Source organism: Lasioglossum baleicum, chromosome 4 (assembly GCF_051020765.1).
Source record: "Lasioglossum baleicum chromosome 4, iyLasBale1, whole genome shotgun sequence".
Lineage (NCBI taxonomy): Eukaryota > Metazoa > Arthropoda > Insecta > Hymenoptera > Halictidae > Lasioglossum > Lasioglossum baleicum.
The window spans coordinates 8,766,111-8,786,861 of record NC_134932.1 but is presented as its reverse complement, the minus strand read 5'-3'; the positions used below and the strand labels follow the sequence as shown (position 1 = coordinate 8,786,861).

The following is a 20,751-nucleotide window of genomic DNA, read 5'->3' as shown; positions in this document are numbered from 1 at the left end:
TTTATTGTCACGATGGCCAAGCATGTAGATCTAATGCGTATAGGTTAACCGGTGCAAACAAAGCATGTTCATGAAGTTCTATTGGCTCGATGTCATTGGCAATTACAGCTTGAGGTGTTAAAGATACATTAGATGGTTTATATAAACAATACTTACCGCCATTTTTTAATGCCTTTAATGCCACACAATGTAAATTATTTTTAGTAAGTAGATCGCTGCAAACGCCGCGTTCAAACCACCATAATCACCTGTTCTGTAGAAGCATAGACGAGGTGAAAGAATAGAGCTGAATAGAGCGTACACCTTGTGGTAGATAGCGATCTCAGTTGAGAGACCTCTGTGTTTACGCGACGCTATCCTTATAACCTTATAGACCCGGCTTCAGATAACATGCCGTGTTCCAAGTTACTTCATCTATCAGATGACGGTTGTGAGCAAAGTACTATAGTCTGTTGAGAAGTCGCAGTACCACGAAGCTAAAGTGTCCTAGAGAGAAACATATTTATAGAAACTGTAACTGTCATATATATTTTATTTTATTACTCGTTCATTTATGTATTTATTTCCATGCAACTTACGTTAATTAAAAAAAGAATAGTAAGAATAATTTGCTTGTGAAAAGATATATTTGTATCACGGTTTTGTCGTTCCCTATAATTCTTTATGCAACAAGTTTGCACCATTTTTCCAAATGTTTACATTAAATCGCTTTTATATCTGCTATCCATCACTTTGAACAGAGAGGATAAGAGAGTGCTCACGCCCGGGTCTGAGTTGCCACCACCACCGACGACTGCCAGCCCCTGTGTTATTCAGCGGGACCGGTAACCGGGCGCGACGGGCGCGGGGATAACGTGGAACTTACAGTGATCTGAAATACCATATCGCTAAAAGTTCTACCAACGACGAGATACTCGTCAAGTAGAAGAAGAATGATATAGTATTTACCCATTCTGTAATTACCTTATAATACTACCACCGACGAAATACTATCCCGTCTCTTTACCTAAATAGAACCAGACGGTATATGACATTGTTCACGCCCGGGGCAAATCAGCTTGGATAATACACATATTCTGATCTGAATGAAGGTGAAATTGCAAAATGTTATGGAAGACAATAGGTATAGGGATAGAATTTATTGAAAAATCAACATATTTATTAAATGTGCAGCTATTAGCTCGATATTATCCTTTATTCATAAGACACTAAAAGTTCTTACGAATAGAGGATAATACCGATTGCCCAGGTCTCACCACGAGGAGGTTGCTGCACGAGAGACCCGAAAGGAAGTCAGAACGAATGCAATATTCCTTCTGGCTCCCTTTCTTACAACAACGCTACATAATCTTAATAACTAACGCACGCAAGTCGAGCAATTATTGTGGAGCAAAAGGTGTGAATCGGAGAAGAAGTCTCCGATCCACGGGGGATCAAAGGCGAATCAGGCAGAAGGCTCTGATTCTTTAAAAGAAAAAAACTAAAGCGAACCAGAGCAGAAGGCTCCGGTTCGAAGGTGACGCGGCGCGTACAATGCTTGCAGTGCAGCTCCGGTCAGAGCCGATACCCGACGTGTCCTCACCAAGAGAAATGGACAGTGAGAAGTGTTCAAACGTAGAACCATCTCTCTGCCAACTACCTGCCACCAGGCAACGCAATGCATTGAGGTAACGTGGGTAGGATGACGAACAGAGAATTTCTCTGCCAACTACCTGCCACCAGGCAACGCAATGCATTGAGATAACGTGGGTAGGATTACGAACAGAGAGAATGGCAATACGAGTAAACAGGTCTCAATGAACCACCCCTCTCAATGTATCGACGCCGAATACCGGCTCCAACCGGTCTGGTACATACAAGCAAGGTCCGACACAGCAGAAGGCTGTGTCGGAATCAAGCAAACGAGCAAAGTGAATTTAAGGCAATAATTACTCGACATATTTAAAACGACGATATACAATCTTAATAACTAACGCACGCAGGTCGATGGAATTATACTAAATTACGCACGCAAGTCGAGCAATTATCGCGGAGCAAAAGGTGTGAATCGGAGAAGAAGTCTCCGATCCACGGGGGATCAAAGGCGAATCAGGCAGAAGGCTCTGATTCTTTAAAAGAAAAAAAACTAAAGCGAACCAGAGCAGAAGGCTCCGGTTCGAAGGTGACGCGGCGCGTACAATGCTTGCAGTGCAGCTCCGGTCAGAGCCGATACCCGACGTGTCCTCACCAAGAGAAATGGACAGTGAGAAGTGTTCAAACGTAATACCATCTCTCTGCCAACTACCTGCCACCAGGCAACGCATTGCGTTGAGGTAACGTGGGTAGGATGACGAACAGAGAATTTCTCTGCCAACTACCTGCCACCAGACAACCCAATGCATTGAGGTAACGTGGGTAGGATTACGAACAGAGAGAATGGCAATACGAGTAAACAGGTCTCAATGAACCACCCCTCTCAATGTATCGACGCCGAATACCGGCTCCAACCGGTCTGGTACATACAAGCAAGGTCCGACACAGCAGAAGGCTGTGTCGGAATCAAGAAAACGAGTAACGTGAATTTAAGACAATAATTACTCGACTTACTCGGGTGCGGCCTATCGGCGATTCGGGTACCCCGGGGACGCTACTCCCCGTACTCACTCACGGATGCGGCCGTGAGTGAGCCCCTGGGGGACCTCCCTCGGCGAATAAAACTACAACTTCGTGGTACGTCCTCTTCTTGGTGTGTCCTCTTCTTGGTGTGTCCTCTTCTTGGTGTGTCCTCTTCTTGGTGTGTCCTCTTCTTGGTGTGTCCTCTTCTTGGTGTGTCCTCTTCTTGGTGTGTCCTCTTCTTGGTATGTCTTCTTCTTGGTATGACTTCTACTTGGTGTATTCTAGCTGAAACAGACTAATAATATAGTTAGACATAACAATACATAACCCTGCACACGAGTGCAAACCTAATACCCGCTCACATGAGCCAACCTAATACCAGCTCACGAGAGCCAAACAAACCCCGCACACGAGTGCGAATCTAACCAGCTCACGAGAGCCAACCTAACACCAGCTCACGAGAGCCAAACAAACCCCGCACACGAGTGCGAATCTAACCAGCTCACGAGAGCCAACCTAACACCAGCTCACGAGAGCCAAACAAACCCCGCACACGAGTGCGAATCTAACCAGCTCATGAGAGCCAACCTAACACCAGCTCACGAGAGCCAAACTAACCCCGCACACGGGTGCGGCCTATAGGCGATTCGGGTACCCCGGGGACGCGACACCCCGTACTCACTCACGGCACCATCCGTGAGTGAGCCCCTGGGGGACCTCCGATCGGAGAAATACCAATTTCAGACAAGATATGAAAATGTTTCGAAGCGGGACTTGTGAAAGTTCCGATGCAAACAATTGGAAATTCAATTCAACAGTCAGAAGACCAATCATAATTCTGCACATGAGTGCGAATACAACCAACGAAGCAGCTCACAAGAGCAATTATAATCCTGCATACGAGTGGGACGCACAAAATGTAATTTTTATAAAGAATAAAATTGATATATTTGAAGAAGACTCAATAGTCTTCATTGAAAGTCTCGATAAAAATTTCAAAAGTATGAAGGACGAGTTTAGAAAGTCAAAAGAAGTTTTGAAAAATATTAGTAATCAAACTTACCGTTGTTCCTTGAATTGACAGTTGAAGGTAGGCCAGGGTAACTGTAGATGACCTCTAGTCCACCTCTGGTCCACCTCTGGTCCCTCCGGTTCTCCTGGCGCTCCTGGTCCCGCATCACGTCCGCTCACCCCGCTTCCCCCGCACCGACTGACTGACCACCGGTGAGCTCTCGCCGATCTGCCGAGCTCGAGCGGCGCCCCCCACTCCGCCGAATATCGATCGATGTCGATCGCCGTGACAATTATTGAAAAATTTATTATTTCCAGCTGGTTAATGTTTATAACAATTCTATTTGACAGCGATGTCCACAAGCAATCCCTTGGCTATCTGACCACCTAATTTTTTAGTCAAAGTGGCTAATAGTTTTCGTGATACGTAATAACTTTTAAACCATAACATTCGCACGCATTAATTTATTCGATACAATTCACAGATAAATTTATTATATCTGGCTGTTTAATGTTTATAACAATTCCTTTTTCTAACAATGTTAACGAGCACTCCCTTGACCACCTTGCCTTCTAAATTTTTCGTAAAGATAGACAATAAAACTCGAAATATAAAATAACTTTTAAACCATGAACGTTCGCACGCATTAATTTATTCGATACAATTCACAGATAAATTTATTATATCTGGCTGTTTAATGTTTATAACAATTCCTTTTTCTAACGATGTTAACGAGCACTCCCTTGACCACCTTGCCATCTAAATTTTTCGTAAAAATAGACAATAAAACTCGAAATATAGAATAACTTTTAAACCATGAACATTCGCACGCATTAATTTATTCAAAATTGATTTTTATTATATAGAAGATAATGCCATGAGACATTTATTAATTCTAGCCACATAATTAATGTTTATAATAATTCCTTTTGCCAACGACGTGGACAAGTACTCTTATCTTAAGAGAATAACTGTAACTCCGCACATGAGTGCGAAAACAACCAACGAAGCAGCTCACAAGAGCAATTATAATCCTGCATACGAGTGGGACGTTCAAAATGTAATTTTTATAAAGAATAAAATTGATATATTTGAAGAAGACTCAATAGTCTTCATTGAAAGTCTCGATAAAAATTTCAAAAGTATGAAGGACGAGTTTAGAAAGTCAAAAGAAGTTTTGAAAAATATTAGTAATCAAACTTACCGTTGTTCCTTGAATTGACAGTTGAAGGTAGGCCAGGGTAACTGTAGATGACCTCTAGTCCACCTCTGGTCCACCTCTGGTCCCTCCGGTTCTCCTGGCGCTCCTGGTCCCGCATCACGTCCGCTCACCCCGCTTCCCCCGCACCGACTGACTGACCACCGGTGAGCTCTCGCCGATCTGCCGAGCTCGAGCGGCGCCCCCCACTCCGCCGAATATCGATCGATGTCGATCGCCGTGACAATTATTGAAAAATTTATTATTTCCAGCTGGTTAATGTTTATAACAATTCTATTTGACAGCGATGTCCACAAGCAATCCCTTGGCTATCTGACCACCTAATTTTTTAGTCAAAGTGGCTAATAGTTTTCGTGATACGTAATAACTTTTAAACCATAACATTCGCACGCATTAATTTATTCGATACAATTCACAGATAAATTTATTATATCTGGCTGTTTAATGTTTATAACAATTCCTTTTTCTAACAATGTTAACGAGCACTCCCTTGACCACCTTGCCTTCTAAATTTTTCGTAAAGATAGACAATAAAACTCGAAATATAAAATAACTTTTAAACCATGAACGTTCGCACGCATTAATTTATTCGATACAATTCACAGATAAATTTATTATATCTGGCTGTTTAATGTTTATAACAATTCCTTTTTCTAACGATGTTAACGAGCACTCCCTTGACCACCTTGCCATCTAAATTTTTCGTAAAAATAGACAATAAAACTCGAAATATAGAATAACTTTTAAACCATGAACATTCGCACGCATTAATTTATTCAAAATTGATTTTTATTATATAGAAGATAATGCCATGAGACATTTATTAATTCTAGCCACATAATTAATGTTTATAATAATTCCTTTTGCCAACGACGTGGACAAGTACTCTTATCTTAAGAGAATAACTGTAACTCCGCACATGAGTGCGAAAACAACCAACGAAGCAGCTCACAAGAGCAATTATAATCCTGCATACGAGTGGGACGTTCAAAATGTAATTTTTATAAAGAATAAAATTGATATATTTGAAGAAGACTCAATAGTCTTCATTGAAAGTCTCGATAAAAATTTCAAAAGTATGAAGGACGAGTTTAGAAAGTCAAAAGAAGTTTTGAAAAATATTAGTAATCAAACTTACCGTTGTTCCTTGAATTGACAGTTGAAGGTAGGCCAGGGTAACTGTAGATGACCTCTAGTCCACCTCTGGTCCACCTCTGGTCCCTCCGGTTCTCCTGGCGCTCCTGGTCCCGCATCACGTCCGCTCACCCCGCTTCCCCCGCACCGACTGACTGACCACCGGTGAGCTCTCGCCGATCTGCCGAGCTCGAGCGGCGCCCCCCACTCCGCCGAATATCGATCGATGTCGATCGCCGTGACAATTATTGAAAAATTTATTATTTCCAGCTGGTTAATGTTTATAACAATTCTATTTGACAGCGATGTCCACAAGCAATCCCTTGGCTATCTGACCACCTAATTTTTTAGTCAAAGTGGCTAATAGTTTTCGTGATACGTAATAACTTTTAAACCATAACATTCGCACGCATTAATTTATTCGATACAATTCACAGATAAATTTATTATATCTGGCTGTTTAATGTTTATAACAATTCCTTTTTCTAACAATGTTAACGAGCACTCCCTTGACCACCTTGCCTTCTAAATTTTTCGTAAAGATAGACAATAAAACTCGAAATATAAAATAACTTTTAAACCATGAACGTTCGCACGCATTAATTTATTCGATACAATTCACAGATAAATTTATTATATCTGGCTGTTTAATGTTTATAACAATTCTATTTGACAGCGATGTCCACAAGCAATCCCTTGGCTATCTGACCACCTAATTTTTTAGTCAAAGTGGCTAATAGTTTTCGTGATACGTAATAACTTTTAAACCATAACATTCGCACGCATTAATTTATTCGATACAATTCACAGATAAATTTATTATATCTGGCTGTTTAATGTTTATAACAATTCCTTTTTCTGACAATGTTAACGAGCACTCCCTTGACCACCTTGCCTTCTAAATTTTTCGTAAAGATAGACAATAAAACTCGAAATATAAAATAACTTTTAAACCATGAACGTTCGCACGCATTAATTTATTCGATACAATTCACAGATAAATTTATTATATCTGGCTGTTTAATGTTTATAACAATTCCTTTTTCTAACGATGTTAACGAGCACTCCCTTGACCACCTTGCCTTCTAAATTTTTCGTAAAAATCGACAATAAAACTCGAAATATAGAATAACTTTTAAACCATGAACATTCGCACGCATTAATTTATTCAAAATTGATTTTTATTATATAGAAGATAATGCCATGAGACATTTATTAATTCTAGCCACATAATTAATGTTTATAATAATTCCTTTTGCCAACGACGTGGACAAGTACTCTTATCTTAAGAGAATAACTGTAACTCCGCACATGAGTGCGAAAACAACCAACGAAGCAGCTCACAAGAGCAATTATAATCCTGCATACGAATGGGACGTTCAAAATGTAATTTTTATATAGAATAAAATTGATATATTTGAAGTAGACTCAATAGTCTTCATTGAAAGTCTCGATAAAAATTTCAAAAGTATGAAGGATGAGTTTAGAAAGTCAAAAGAAGTTTTGAAAAATATTAGTAATCAAACTTACCGTTGTTCCTTGAATGGACAGTTGAAGGTAGGCCAGGGTAACTGTAGATGACCTCTAGTCCACCTCTGGTCCACCTCTGGTCCCTCCGGTTCTCCTGGCGCTCCTGGTCCCGCAGTACGTCCGCTCACCCCGCTTCCCCCGCCCCGACTGACTGACCACCGGTGAGCTCTTGCCGATCTGCCGAGCTCGAGCGGCGCCCCCCACTCCGCCGAATATCGATCGATGTCGATCGCCGTGACAATTATTGAAAAATTTATTATTTCCAGCTGGTTAATGTTTATAACAATTCTATTTGACAGCGATGTCCACAAGCAATCCCCTGGCTATCTGACCACCTAATTTTTTAGTCAAAGTGGCTAATAGTTTTCGTGATACGTAATAACTTTTAAATCATAACATTCGCACGTATTAATTTATTCGATACAATTCGCAGATGAATTTATTATTTCTGGCTGTTTAATGTTTATAACAATTCCTTTTTCTAACGATGTTAACGAGCACTCCCTTGACCACCTTGCCATCTAATTTTTTCGTAAAAATAGACAATAAAACTCGAAATATAGTATAACTTTTAAACCATGAACATTCGCTCGCATTAATTTATTCACAAAAGTAAAGTCTTTTCAAAATATTTCTGTCCAGATCGATTCTTGGAACATTTATGTATAAAAAAGTGAAAGGTAATAATTCTCGTTTATGAAATGTTTTGAAATTACAAACTGAGGTGTCTCGTATAAAATTTGAAATAGGAATTGTTGATTTTCCTAAAAAATTATGCTTCAATAATATATTTCTAGGAATTCTTTGTCCTTGAGTTTTGCTTTTAATATTGAAACCAACATCGTCTGAAATATCTGCTCGGTACAGAATGTAACAATTCATGATGATCAATATGGTTCCGTGACGATTTGCCTTCTCACCGACGAGAATCTCCTCAGTAGCCTTCTGCACTGACGAGATCATGTCGATGGCCTTCTGTTTCTCACTCCAGTCAGAATATATCTTAGAGGGCGTAAGAGAACACCGAAATATTCGAGTGACACGAACTCCCATAAGGCTGGCAGTCTTTAATAGTATCTGGTCGGTGGTTCCAGTACGCACGCTTAGCACGGAACAGAACCTTTACTAGCCTGTGGCATAAATCAGAACTAGCTTCTGATAGTACATAGATCGACTTGTGGTAACGCATCAATTCCGGGACGGGAGTACGGGACGTATTCCGTACAGTATCAGAAATCCCGAAAAAAATTCATGTGAAACCAGAATACCTCCTGAAATCCCGAAAAAATTCGGGAATTCCCGAATATTTTGAGAAACATGACTTTGAAAAAAACCATTTTTCAAATTTAAACAAATATTATGATGTTATTATAAAAGATATTGAATTGTTCTTTACAGCAAAAGATTCTGTAGACTTTCCCGAATACAGTGGTATTAAATATTAATACATTTTAATTGTTTGAACATGTTTAAAGAATCATTAAAAACGGAGAGACACCACTTTTGCACCAATTTTTGAGGATATTTTTCAATTTATCTCAAAAAATAAGGGTCCAGCGGAAAATCGATCTATACCACGCGACAGAGCAGACTTTTGAAAAATGTTTTTTTTTCAAAGTCATGTTTCTCAAAAACTGTGCGTCTAGGAGAAAAATTAAGGGCAGCTTCGGAATCAGTGCAAAAAACTCTATAGGATACACCCAATAGTAATTCGGAAACATAAAAAAAGTTGAAATTTGTTGGACAGTGTTATTAATCTTTACTGGAAGTCGTTTTATGTTCGGTCCTATATTGATCTTACTTATTTCTAAAAGAAAGGGAAGAGACTGGTTTAGTAGCCATCGTTAATGCAGCCCAAGAGGGTCTTACCCTAAAAGGCATGAATAATCTTTATCGCCTTATCCGTACCAGTACTTTATCTGCTTACCTCCTACGAAGATTATGCAAAACTTTTATGCATTGAATGATAAATAGTTCTTTCGGTTTAGCGAACGGAGACCCTTCAAATCCATATCTGGAGTGACCATATCTGTCCCATTTATTTTACACAGCCTCTCTATAACGCATACCGACCCTTTCGATTCTAATTGCAAGTTGAAATGTGTTATTTGGGCAGTGGTGGACAGTGTCTAATGATTTCGTAATTGAAATGCGTGCATTGACGTGCATAAATACCGCATATTTCTATTGAAAACATAAATCAGGTGACGAATACCTTGGTATTTTCTAATTAATCATGTGTTATAAAATGTGAAATACTTCTGTAATTTGTTGATTGTGAAAGTTAACGGATAAAAAGTTATATCCAATTTTCCGAAGACAATGTTAACGGCAAAAACAAATTTTGCCGTATAACGCCAACTGTTTATTTGCCGACTGTGTTAACTCGCGTCTAGGTCGCGCTCTGATTGGTCCGTGTTTTTCGTTAATAACTCTTAAAGAAAGCCGCGGCGGCCATTTTTGCTTAGGAAAATGTCGCTTCAAATGACGTCAGGAACTTCCCATTTCCGGCTGTTGAAGTAATTTTGGTTGAAGTAATGCTGTTGAAGTAATACACCCTGTATAATAAAATTCAGGGAGAATCAGTTTAGTCGTGAACCAGACTGAACTCTACATCCAAAAGTGATTTAAATAATTTCATTGTAATCGATCAATAGATAATTGTAAATTTTCCATGGAAAACGGGACCGTTTATGAAAACGCAAAATCCTGTCTATCAATCAAGCTTTGACGCCAATTACTGTGAAAAAAATGACGCACAATAAGACGTGCTCTTCATGCCCGGACATTTTAATGGTCGCCACGGTACAGCGATGTGATGTACAAACTACATATGTATATGTATATGTAGTGCGAGGTTTCTTGCGTGCGACACGAATGTCTGGGGTAATCTCAGATTTATTATATGGAATATGCATAAATCCACACGAACCCGGGGCCCATTGTTGAAAAAGAAATCGTGCTGGGAAAATCGGGCAAAGCCACGTGCAAAACTTTTCTAATTGATCGAGACCCTGGCTTTTGTTTTCACGTTGTTTTGCACGAACTGTGAGCAGAAAATACAATGCCGCTTACGGCAAAACGAACAATAGAACGCACGACGAAATTCATTTTAATCGTGGTCCCAACGTAATGTAATTACGCATAGAATAATATTTTACACATTCCAACACGCGCAGCCAGACAAACGATCGTCATAAATATTTATACTTATATTTTCCAACTTTCAGGTGGTCGCTCAGTGTCTACCTCTGCTAGATTTCCCGTGCTATAATGTATGCATTTCTTCTTCTGCAACTTCGTTCATTTACTATGTTTACGTTGCATCAAAATTTTAATACTTATGTCGGTTAACAGTGGAACGCTGTTGAATTCCGCGGTGATGCATTTTAGAGAATTTTCATTCGTCCCCGTTTTAAATAATAGAATTACTTTCTCTAATGGAAATCTTACAAAACTCGGTATGCATGGGGAAGTTATGAAAACTTATTATAATAATTTTCCGCAAGATATATGTATACACGGTGTTTCGTTTATTTGATAACGGAAATATCTTGTGACGCACTGAAGTTACGAAAAAAATTTGTTTACAAAAATTGTTCGGTATGAAGGGTACAATCATATAGTCTAATTTTTTTGAGGACTAAAATGGTGGGGAGGGGGGAAAGTAAAATTAAGTTTTTTAAATAGAATGTCCTGTTACGCGTATAAAGAACAGATACAGTTCGACTTTTTCACGGGAACCTCGTCAAAATCGTCTATGGCAGGAAGCGTCCTAGATATCCTTTCATGTCATAGTTGAACCTTTTAATGAAGACCGAGCTCTGGTCCGATTTAATTGGAAGTGACAAAAAACGAGAATCTGGCCCTATCCCTAAATGCGATTAGATTATGAACAGAGCATTCCATTCACTGTAGGGGTATATAAACCCTTAGATTCTTACTCTCGGGGGCTAGTACTTTCGTAGACACGAATCGCGTCACGTCGTGCTGCATCTTGTAGAGTGAACTTGTTACTGAAATCGGGCTAAAGTTCCCCTTCGCATCAAAATCAACCGTATAGATTCTATTGAGTATATCTATTGGTATATGTGTATCAAGAACGTACCTGGCACAGATTTGTTAATAATGTTCTGATTTCGGTCACCAAGAATACAAAATGCAATGCCCATTAACAAGTACTAGAGAAACATGAGCATATGTTTCTTTGGAGACGGTAAAAGTAGAAACTAATTTGAGATGTTCTCATCAAATGATTATGCATATCGTGAAGAAGCTTTTGGAACGATTCAATATGAAATCATTTCTTAGCAAATACGTCAGTAATGATTAACTCTAAATCATGTTTAGTTAATAGTATTTTACGCATCCTTTTATTAAAATTGCGGAAAATTATTAGACATGCTATTTAAGTAGCTGACAATGAGACTAAACACAATACCTCGATAAAAATGTAAGGTTGTAATTGAAATTTTTTTCTACCTTGTGGTCAGTATCCAACTAGCGAGTTATCGAACATGACCTCTACAGTTTCAGATAACTACCTCAATGTCAAGCGACAATCTCAAGGAACCTTTGGGAACATGATGCTAGTAGTTTAGGACACGATTCTGTATCTGCTAGCGTCACCATGACAACACCCTTTCCACGGGCTTCTGTTTCAAATAATATAGTTCGTCGCTCGAAGAATGCAGTTAAGATGTTGGTTCCCCCAAAAACCATCATCCACTGAGCAGGATGAAGGGCAGCCACCAACCCCAGAAGAACCCTCTTCAATTAATCGTAGTTAACGCTAGAACTTCAACGGGCACGAACAGATTCGATTATCTGGAAGATTGTACTGTTTCTGAGGAAAATCCTGAACAAATGAGAGAGAGAGAGAGAGAGAGAGATGCAGACAAACTTTATTTATTGAATAATTCTTTATTTTTATAATTATTCATTGAATAAAAAGTGTTTTTTAAGATATTAATAATTTACTATAATACTTTTCAACACATATTTGGTATTTTGTAAACATCAAGTAAATATTTTTAATTATGTTTTGCACACACTTTATGATTTCTAGGCTTCCTTGACTCTCTTGTGCAGCTTTTGTAAAAGACAATTTGGAATGTTAACTCATCAATTTGAATAAAAGCCCATCGCAAAGTAACTGTTTTATCACTGTGTCAATTTGAAACCGAGGGACAGATGCAGTTCGTGAAATGAGGAACGGGGATGAGGGTTAATAAATTGTCTAATATAGAGAGAATGTTAATAGAATAGAAACTCCTTTTGATACTTATACATTTAAATCCGCATGCTGTACATCATTTCGAACCAGAATCGCCGCACGAAAATATACCACTTAAAACCTTAAAAGCAAACATTACCGAGTTGAGAGGGGATGATCTTACAGAAGTTGTTTCCGTCTAAAAGTAACTGCTTGATAGAGATCATGCAAATTGATTTTAGCCTTAATTGACAATTCAAGATAACAGTTCAAATGCCCGGGCATGATCCACTAATAACATGCTTAAGATTCACGCTGTCCTGAGTGCTTGCATTCACTAATTCCGTTCAATGTGCGCGAACAGAAATAACGATACGATGGCGGAAGCGTAAAACAGAGTATACTCTATCTTCGCCAGCCGGCTGGCGATTATGTCGTTTTCACCATTTTACGGAGAAACCTTTTGTCCCGCATCCTCAGCATTAACAGCGTCACGTCGTCACTCTTAAATTTTTCCAGGTAATGCCTGCAAATACATTGGTCGATTCGGTGTCTTTGGTTTGTTTTATAAAACAGTTCACGAATCGCTAGAAACGAATAGCATAACGTCCGCGTCGAAGCTAAATCGCACGAACCCGCAGATAAAGAAAAGGTGTCTTCTCGGCAGAGCTCGTCTGTAGCACCTAAGAACTAGAAGACAATATAACACACAAAAGCCTCGCTTGGCTAGTCATTTACGCTTCCTCTTCCTCGAGTTTTATCCGCGAAACTCGCTACCCATTTTCACTCTTTTCAACCCCTCCCCAGCCCCTGGCCGCATCTCCTGTTCTTCCGTTCTTCTTCGTCACGCTGGCGCCGGCTCGGTTGCACACCCTGGGAAAGTATTAGCTACATCCTGTTCATGATGAAATGGTCTCAGTTTCCTTTCTCAAAAGGCATTTGCTTCTCCACTGTTTACTGGAGACTGAGATTTCATAGCGATTGACGATTATTTCTCTTCCTCCTGAACCACGGATAGTCTATCTACTTCGCGTTGTTTCTACTGGCTGTAAATATTATTAATTGCACAGCATTGCGTTTTATTCTTATACAGGGTCATCCGTTTTTAAACGGTCAAACGTTAACCAGCTGTAGAGGACCCCAAATGGAACAACTTTTACCCCTATCACTTTTTTTGTTTCGGCCTTGATTTCCAGATAACTGCAAAAAACCATCATTTCTTGAGTTTACATAAAATTAAATATCTCAGGACTCCAATGATGAATCTTGATGGTTTTTCCTTTGTTTAGTTTAAAATAAGTAGGGGCATCTTTTTTATTGAATAAACTTTTTTGTATGACCTTCGGATCATGGTTTTCTTGGCGGGGGGCACACCGTGGAGCCTGAAAGAAATAAGTTGGAAAGTGGCGGTGTGCCCCATGCGGATCTTTGTGCAAAATAAAATTTTCTTACCTGAATTACAACAAACTGGAGTGAGATAGAAATTTATATTCTTCCCTATCATGTTTAATAGGTTGAAAATAATATAATAGTATGTTTGAATTTTCCTAATGTTTTTGCTATTTTAAATTACACCTTCTCATTTTTGTAATAAATGCATAAAATCCGCAGTCTATTAATTACAAACGAACCAATTTTTATTCCACCTAAAAAGAAACGCGTAACATTTTTATGCTGACGGGATAAAGGTGCACAGGTAGCTGTTAGCACAAAGGGGTGCACGAATATGCTTTCGTCCTAGGAATTATGCTAGTCGATTATATAATTATAAGAATGGTCCGCCATTGAAGGATTAATCATTTGTGATTTTCTCGTGGATTGGTTAGTATGCGAAAGAAAGAGGAAGGCTTGTTGTGACTTATAAACAACATAATATGCCGCGCAAAATTCATACGTAGCAACAGTTTTCGACAAAGCAGATCACCTTGATGTGTTATTTAAGCACGGAACCAATACCAACGTGTCACATTTAAAGCTGCTTCTGTAATCCGTGAAGAGTAATTCCATTGAATCGTCAGCGCGCTCGTTTCAACACAGCCCTTTGAACTCCTCGTACCGACTGCAAATTATTTGAACTGTAATCGTTACGGAGTGCCAGCTTCCGGCACTTTGATCTTACCCGTTGCAAATTCACCACGCTCTGCAAAATGAAAAGGACATGTCTCTCCTGCCATTTTACTGACAAAGTCACTTCCTTTCTACTAGGATATTTCAGATGTCAACCTGGGAGTCCGAACGTAAATCTTGTTGTTTGTTGCTACAAAAATTTGTATGCACATGTTTCCTACGTTTCTCAGGGTTTATAAATTTATATTGTGACGCGCGCGGCAACATTTTACACGCGTCCGGGTCGTACCGACAGCACGCACTTTATCTACCAACTTATACGAATGTTAGGGAATTTAGGCATCTCACAGATACAGTGTGTCCCACGAACTCTGCCCACTTGAATATCTTGGTAAATTATAGCGAATATTCTAAATACGAGTCTTCGGACTGTAGAAACACTACAGAACACAGTTACTACACTATTCGAAGAAACACTGACACTCGATTGCTAAACCACGATTACATTCTTCCGATAATATAAATTAATATTCTAGCAATAATGACATTCATTTTCCTTCGTTTACTTCCAAGTACCTATCACCTACAGCTCAATTATTTCATCATCATCAGTCATATGATATACGGTCGGTTCATGCCATACTGATCTATATCGTATAAAAAGGTATGTTCCGGCAGCAAACCGCACATAAACTTTTGAGGATTGTATAAAGCAATGTCTACTGATTAACCTCACAAAAAATTAAAGAGGAGTTATGCTGAGAAAAAAAGTTATTACATGATACATATTAATGTTTTGAAAAAAAATTATATAATATAACCAAAAGCAGTAAAATTACTCTATAAACCTTCCTTTACATCCTAGGTATGTTTTCATCTCGATTTGATACACTAAACTTGTGAGAAAGATCATTTCTTTAACACAAGTTTTTCCATGCTTCTCTCGGTCACAGGAATATGTTACTTTCAAGTATCTTATAGGTTACTAAATAGTACCGTTTATGGAAAAGTATTATTGTAGATTACTCGCATATATATTCAGGTACATGGGTAAAAAGTTTTAGTCATTTTGAACAAAGTAAAAATTTCGACTTTTGGCGCGCTAAACAGGCCAAATACCCCATTGTGCGGCGATGGGGGCGGAGAGGGATACGAATATCCAGCCGTAGTATTTTATTTTATTTTAATTACCTACAAAAAAAGAGAGAGTCGGTAAGGTAGGGAGTGACATTAAAATGGTAAAAAATTTTTTTCGAGTCGCCAGAAATCCTTCTGATAATCATCATTTTAGTCAAAAAAGAACCTATTTCCAAAATTTCATCCAATTCTGATGATGGACCTAAACGGAAACTTCGCCCTCATTTCTATCGGTTTGTCAGTTCTAGTCACAATTTAATGGGAAAAGTTTGACACGATTTTTACACCTCTGTAGAATCAACAATTTTTAAGATATCGAAAAATCCCCTGAGATTCGTGCATAGGTCACTAAAGACTACAGCATATTTAAATTTGAACAAAATCCGAAATTTTACTCCAAAAAGTGTCCGTTTTCGCGTGGAATGACCCTATTGAACGCGGACACCGACGAGGTACTTAATGGTTCAAATAATTATTAACAATTTATATCTCCGAAACGCTTAGGCTTTTAAAAAAATTTTTTTTAAAATATTGCATTGTCATCCAGTTCTGAGCTATGTTTAAAATTTCAAGTCTCTAGCTCATCGGGAAGTTAGTTTAAAATCAATTGCAAAATTTGTACCGACCAAACAGACAAACAGACAGACAAGAAAGCGAGCTAATAAAAACGTGGTAAAAACAGGGCAATTAAGATGTAAGTGAGTATGAAGTGCTGTTTATGCTGCTCGTTTTAATCTGAGCGGTGGTCGATGACTCTTTGGACCTCTTCTGATCCTAAAGAGTCCTTGAAACGTATAATCCTGCAACGAAAGCATGTGCTACGAAGGGGTCACCCTTTGAGGAAGTGACGAGCATCTGCGCAACAATCGCATGCCGTAACCCGGCCTACGCGGCTTGTTCAATCCTCTATGGGGATTGCGTAACACGACACTTTCTACGATAATGTGTATTGCAGACGTGGTGGTGGATGGCTGCTGTGTATACACTACATATGAGGAGCTATGCCGAACTTTCTGATCTACCATGTGAGCAACGCGAGTGACAAGCGCAGCACAGGGGTTGGGAAGAGGGTGAAGCAACAGCGAGCGCCACCAACTGGGTCAATACTGACGTCCCTGTCCTTCGTACCTCCTCCCCGTGCTTTTCTTATCCTCCACCATCTCGCGTGGTTGTGATAAAGAAACGGCCCGGTCATGCGTTGGCTTCCGGTTCGCTGAAAAGCCCTGTGAATGAACTAGTCATATGCCTGGATAAATGGAATCGTAACACGCTTTTCTAGTAGCCAAGAACCAATTTTTTCTCCGTTACTGCTCCGGGAATAGAATATTTTTATCAGGTATACACAATGGATATTTACTTTTGTCGAGAACCCATTGATTTTGGTCTGAACGGCCTGCTTATCCGAATAGCACATCTCCCAGCAACAGATGTTTCCTGTTGTTACTGTGACCTGATTTTCGCGTCAGTGCTCGGTGACTGTGGTGGCATGAACTGCTGGTATAAGTGTTAATTCTCGACCAGCAGTGTCTACAAGTTTATTCTATCTCCCGGACAGGTGGCGAATCCCATTTCTATAAAACGTTTACAGTTTTGAGTCAATGAAGTCGGTGATTCATTTCTGTACCTCTTGATACCTTTTCAAATGGGTATCCACTAAATGGTGTTGGGCGAATCGGAACAAGTGAACGTTCGATGAATCCAAGTCCGGTGAATACGCTAAACGTGGTAAAATCTTTAGCAATCATTTACAAAGAGGCACTCCTTTCCAATTTTGATGACATTTAAATATATTATAGATTTCGATATTTTGTACAACTTTTTCCTTTTCATATAACAGGACCTCTTTTCTTGGTTTTCAAGATATTCGCAACGAACAGGAACAAGGTGTAAAATATAGACAACCCAGTTCTGACCAAAAGTTAATCTATGAATTAATAGATTAAATTATCTTACTAAAAACGGTTTATTTCATTATTTTTTGAAGCGGCTGCAGTTTAAGATGGTAGTCTCTATCATTTTGGCACAATTTGAATTCCATTATTATAGAATGTCCTTGATTTTTATTTAAAAAATGATAATATGATTTTTTTTAAATTTGTACGATTTGTTTCTCTATAAATCTCGTATATGTATTATATATATGTATGTATATATGTATATCATAATCACGTAAATATGATATCTGCTAATATTTATTTTCAATTTCATTTAAAGCAAAATTATTATAACGCATATCAGTTACTTTTTGTTTTACAAATTAATCATTATAAATAATGACGTCTACTAACAATCCTAATATTTTCAGAGGCATCACTCACCAATTTAAATTAAGCAAGAATTACGGGAAAGATGAAAACCAATGGAAGCTAGATTCTTTTTATTCTCTGTTCAGTATACTCGTTGAAAATGAAGTTTCTTTCAGCCGCGACCAGAAGAAGGAGTGCAACAATCTGCGAGAATGAGATACAATTAGGAAGTCAGTTGTAGGTGTAAGATAATTGTAGGCTGTTTAGTTTCTCTTTGTTAATTTTAACGAGGAAACTTCTTTTCATCGCAAGCAACTCTCCGTGAATTATTACATGAATGCGGATCTATTATATTAGAGAACACCGATGAAAACACATTGCATAATTTATCTTCGTTGTGCAATTGACGTTGTCTGGAAGACTGTGTTTATCTGGAAGACCATGTTAATAAAATAAACATACCATAATTTGTCTTTCGTGATGATCTATGATGATTGATTGCATTAGTTAATTAATAACTCTACTGCCTCAGGATTCAGTATTTTAGGATTTCTTTTACATGTTAATCTTATACAGTCAGCGTCAATATTAAGTGGACACTCTTAAAAATCGCATAACTTTCTAAAAATTGGTCGAAAGGACTTGAATTTTTTAAAGATGTTTGACCGACTAGTTCGCTAATTGTCATGTAATGTGCATGGTGTCAATGGACCAAATATCTTGCACGAATATCTTTTTCCGAAGGTCATTTTTTTCGGAGCTATCAAGGTCATCGATGTTCTTTGGTACATAACTACATTTTTATTTTATTGCACCATGTAACTGATCGAAAAATACATTCAGATATTTATAAAAACATAACCTTGAAATGACTTTGATCTCTCGTTATTCGACGACTTCACGCGCTCTCCCTCTTTCTTCTCCCACTCTTCGCCTGTCTACATTAAGACGCATCCACACTGCAAGTCACTTTGCTACCTAAACCTAAATTCTGGATGACATCTACAATGAAAAGATTATGCGAATAGAGTGATTGTGGTTAGATCGAGGGAGGGGGCGAAGTTACACGTTGATTTAGCGTATTTCCTAAGAGAAGAGTATTAATTTGAAAATGTCGTAATAACTATTCATTTGAAGCCCCATTCTGTATGAATACTTTTTTACGCAGAATTTCATGATTTGTCCGAATTTGAGAAAAAATATTGGACATTCCATGTGATTAAAGGCGATCCTCGTATCTCAATAAAAAATCAAAGTAAGAAATAACAGATTAGAGCACTGATACATTTTTTCGTACAACAAATAACTTACGAGTTATGAGTTCGCGTTACGAGATTCAACCAGTATACATATAAGCAGAAATAAACCTCTCCAGAGGTTCAGAAATAATATTAAAAAAAGTCTAGTGTGTCATTTGATATAAAAACTACAATTATTCTTGAAGCTAATTGTAGTGACTAGACTGCGGATTTTATGCATTTATGATAAAAATGGCTACGCACAATTTAAAGCAGTGGACATATTAAAAAGATTTAAGGACACGAATGTATTAGTTTCAATTTAATAAGATGATTAAACGATTAAACAATTTTTCATTTGGCACCTGTGCTTTGCAAATAATGTAAACATTTTTTATTTTGCATAAAGATCCGCAGTCTAGTAATGACTCTATAATAAGAACAGTAAGCATGGATTAACCTTTCCAAACATGTACGATAATTTCATTCAATGAAATAGAACAAAGAAAAAGTCATTTCCATTATGATATTTCAACGTCTATGTAAATGTTACCGAATGAAAAGTACACAGACAAAACGGAAAGGTGAGCCAATTGTAGCGGGTGCCAGTACCTGTTACAACATTGACACCCGTGTTTGTAGGATTGTGTGCACTGGCACACTGGCACTATAGCGCGGGCGTGTATACGTGAACGCGAAGCATGAGAAGTAAAGCGAGGCAGCTAATATATTTCGCGTCCAAAGTATTTTTCCACTTTATTTTCTCTCGCTGTCGGAACGTGATGTAACGTTATCGTTGTGAAAGTATCCTACCCCCGTGTTTTTTGACTCCCGAACAGTATATATTCGAGAGAAAAAATATAAACCTTTAAATGAACTGGATTTCTTTGCAGAAGAAATGTATATGTTTGATATGTTACACACGTTGCTTTACGAATTTAGTTTCACCGAACGCTCTTCGTCACATGGGGGGAAAGAAGTTGGAAAGTTCTCTTGTTAGTTTGCTGCTTTACTCCCACCGAAGCACACATACATGTGTCTAAAACAGGACACCGAAATATCTCCTCTATCTCTGAAAATACAAAAAATGTTTCTAACGTAATCTAAATGGTTTCAAAAGACGAATCAGATGGAAGAATCGTTTTTTATAAATTGTAATTTTTTAATCGTTTTTACAAGGCCACTCGTCTTTTTTTTACATATATACACACACATTTAGTTGTTGTATGTTGTAGCAAACATTATTGTGCATTCATCCATGTTTAATAGCACGACCTTGAAATGACCGTGAACTCTGAAATTTGCTAATTAATGCCGAACTTACTTTCAGCGACATTTCAGATTTCAACGGTAAATAA

The 20,751-nt window shown here is 38.3% G+C and overlaps 1 protein-coding gene and 1 long non-coding RNA gene across 4 annotated transcripts in view; both read right to left on the bottom strand.

The window, feature by feature from the left end:
- Positions 1-306, bottom strand: part of Rept (RuvB-like helicase 2 rept) — a 36,801-nt gene extending 36,495 nt beyond the window's left edge. For all 3 annotated transcript variants that reach the window (XR_013008854.1, XM_076422333.1, XM_076422332.1), the window contains exon 1: positions 157-306. Coding sequence is in view for 2 of the 3 variants with exons in the window: in XM_076422333.1 (XP_076278448.1) it covers positions 157-162 (6 nt within the window). In the remaining variant the exon portion in view is untranslated. The remainder of the gene's footprint in view (positions 1-156) is intronic.
- Positions 307-350: 44 nt separating this feature from the next.
- LOC143208183 (uncharacterized) lies at positions 351-1,264 on the bottom strand. Its single transcript, XR_013008857.1, has 3 exons — positions 964-1,264; positions 579-871; positions 351-486 (listed from the first exon to the last, which is right to left on the bottom strand). It is a non-coding gene; the product is annotated as an uncharacterized LOC143208183 (long non-coding RNA).
- Between the last annotated feature and the right edge of the window lie 19,487 nt (positions 1,265-20,751).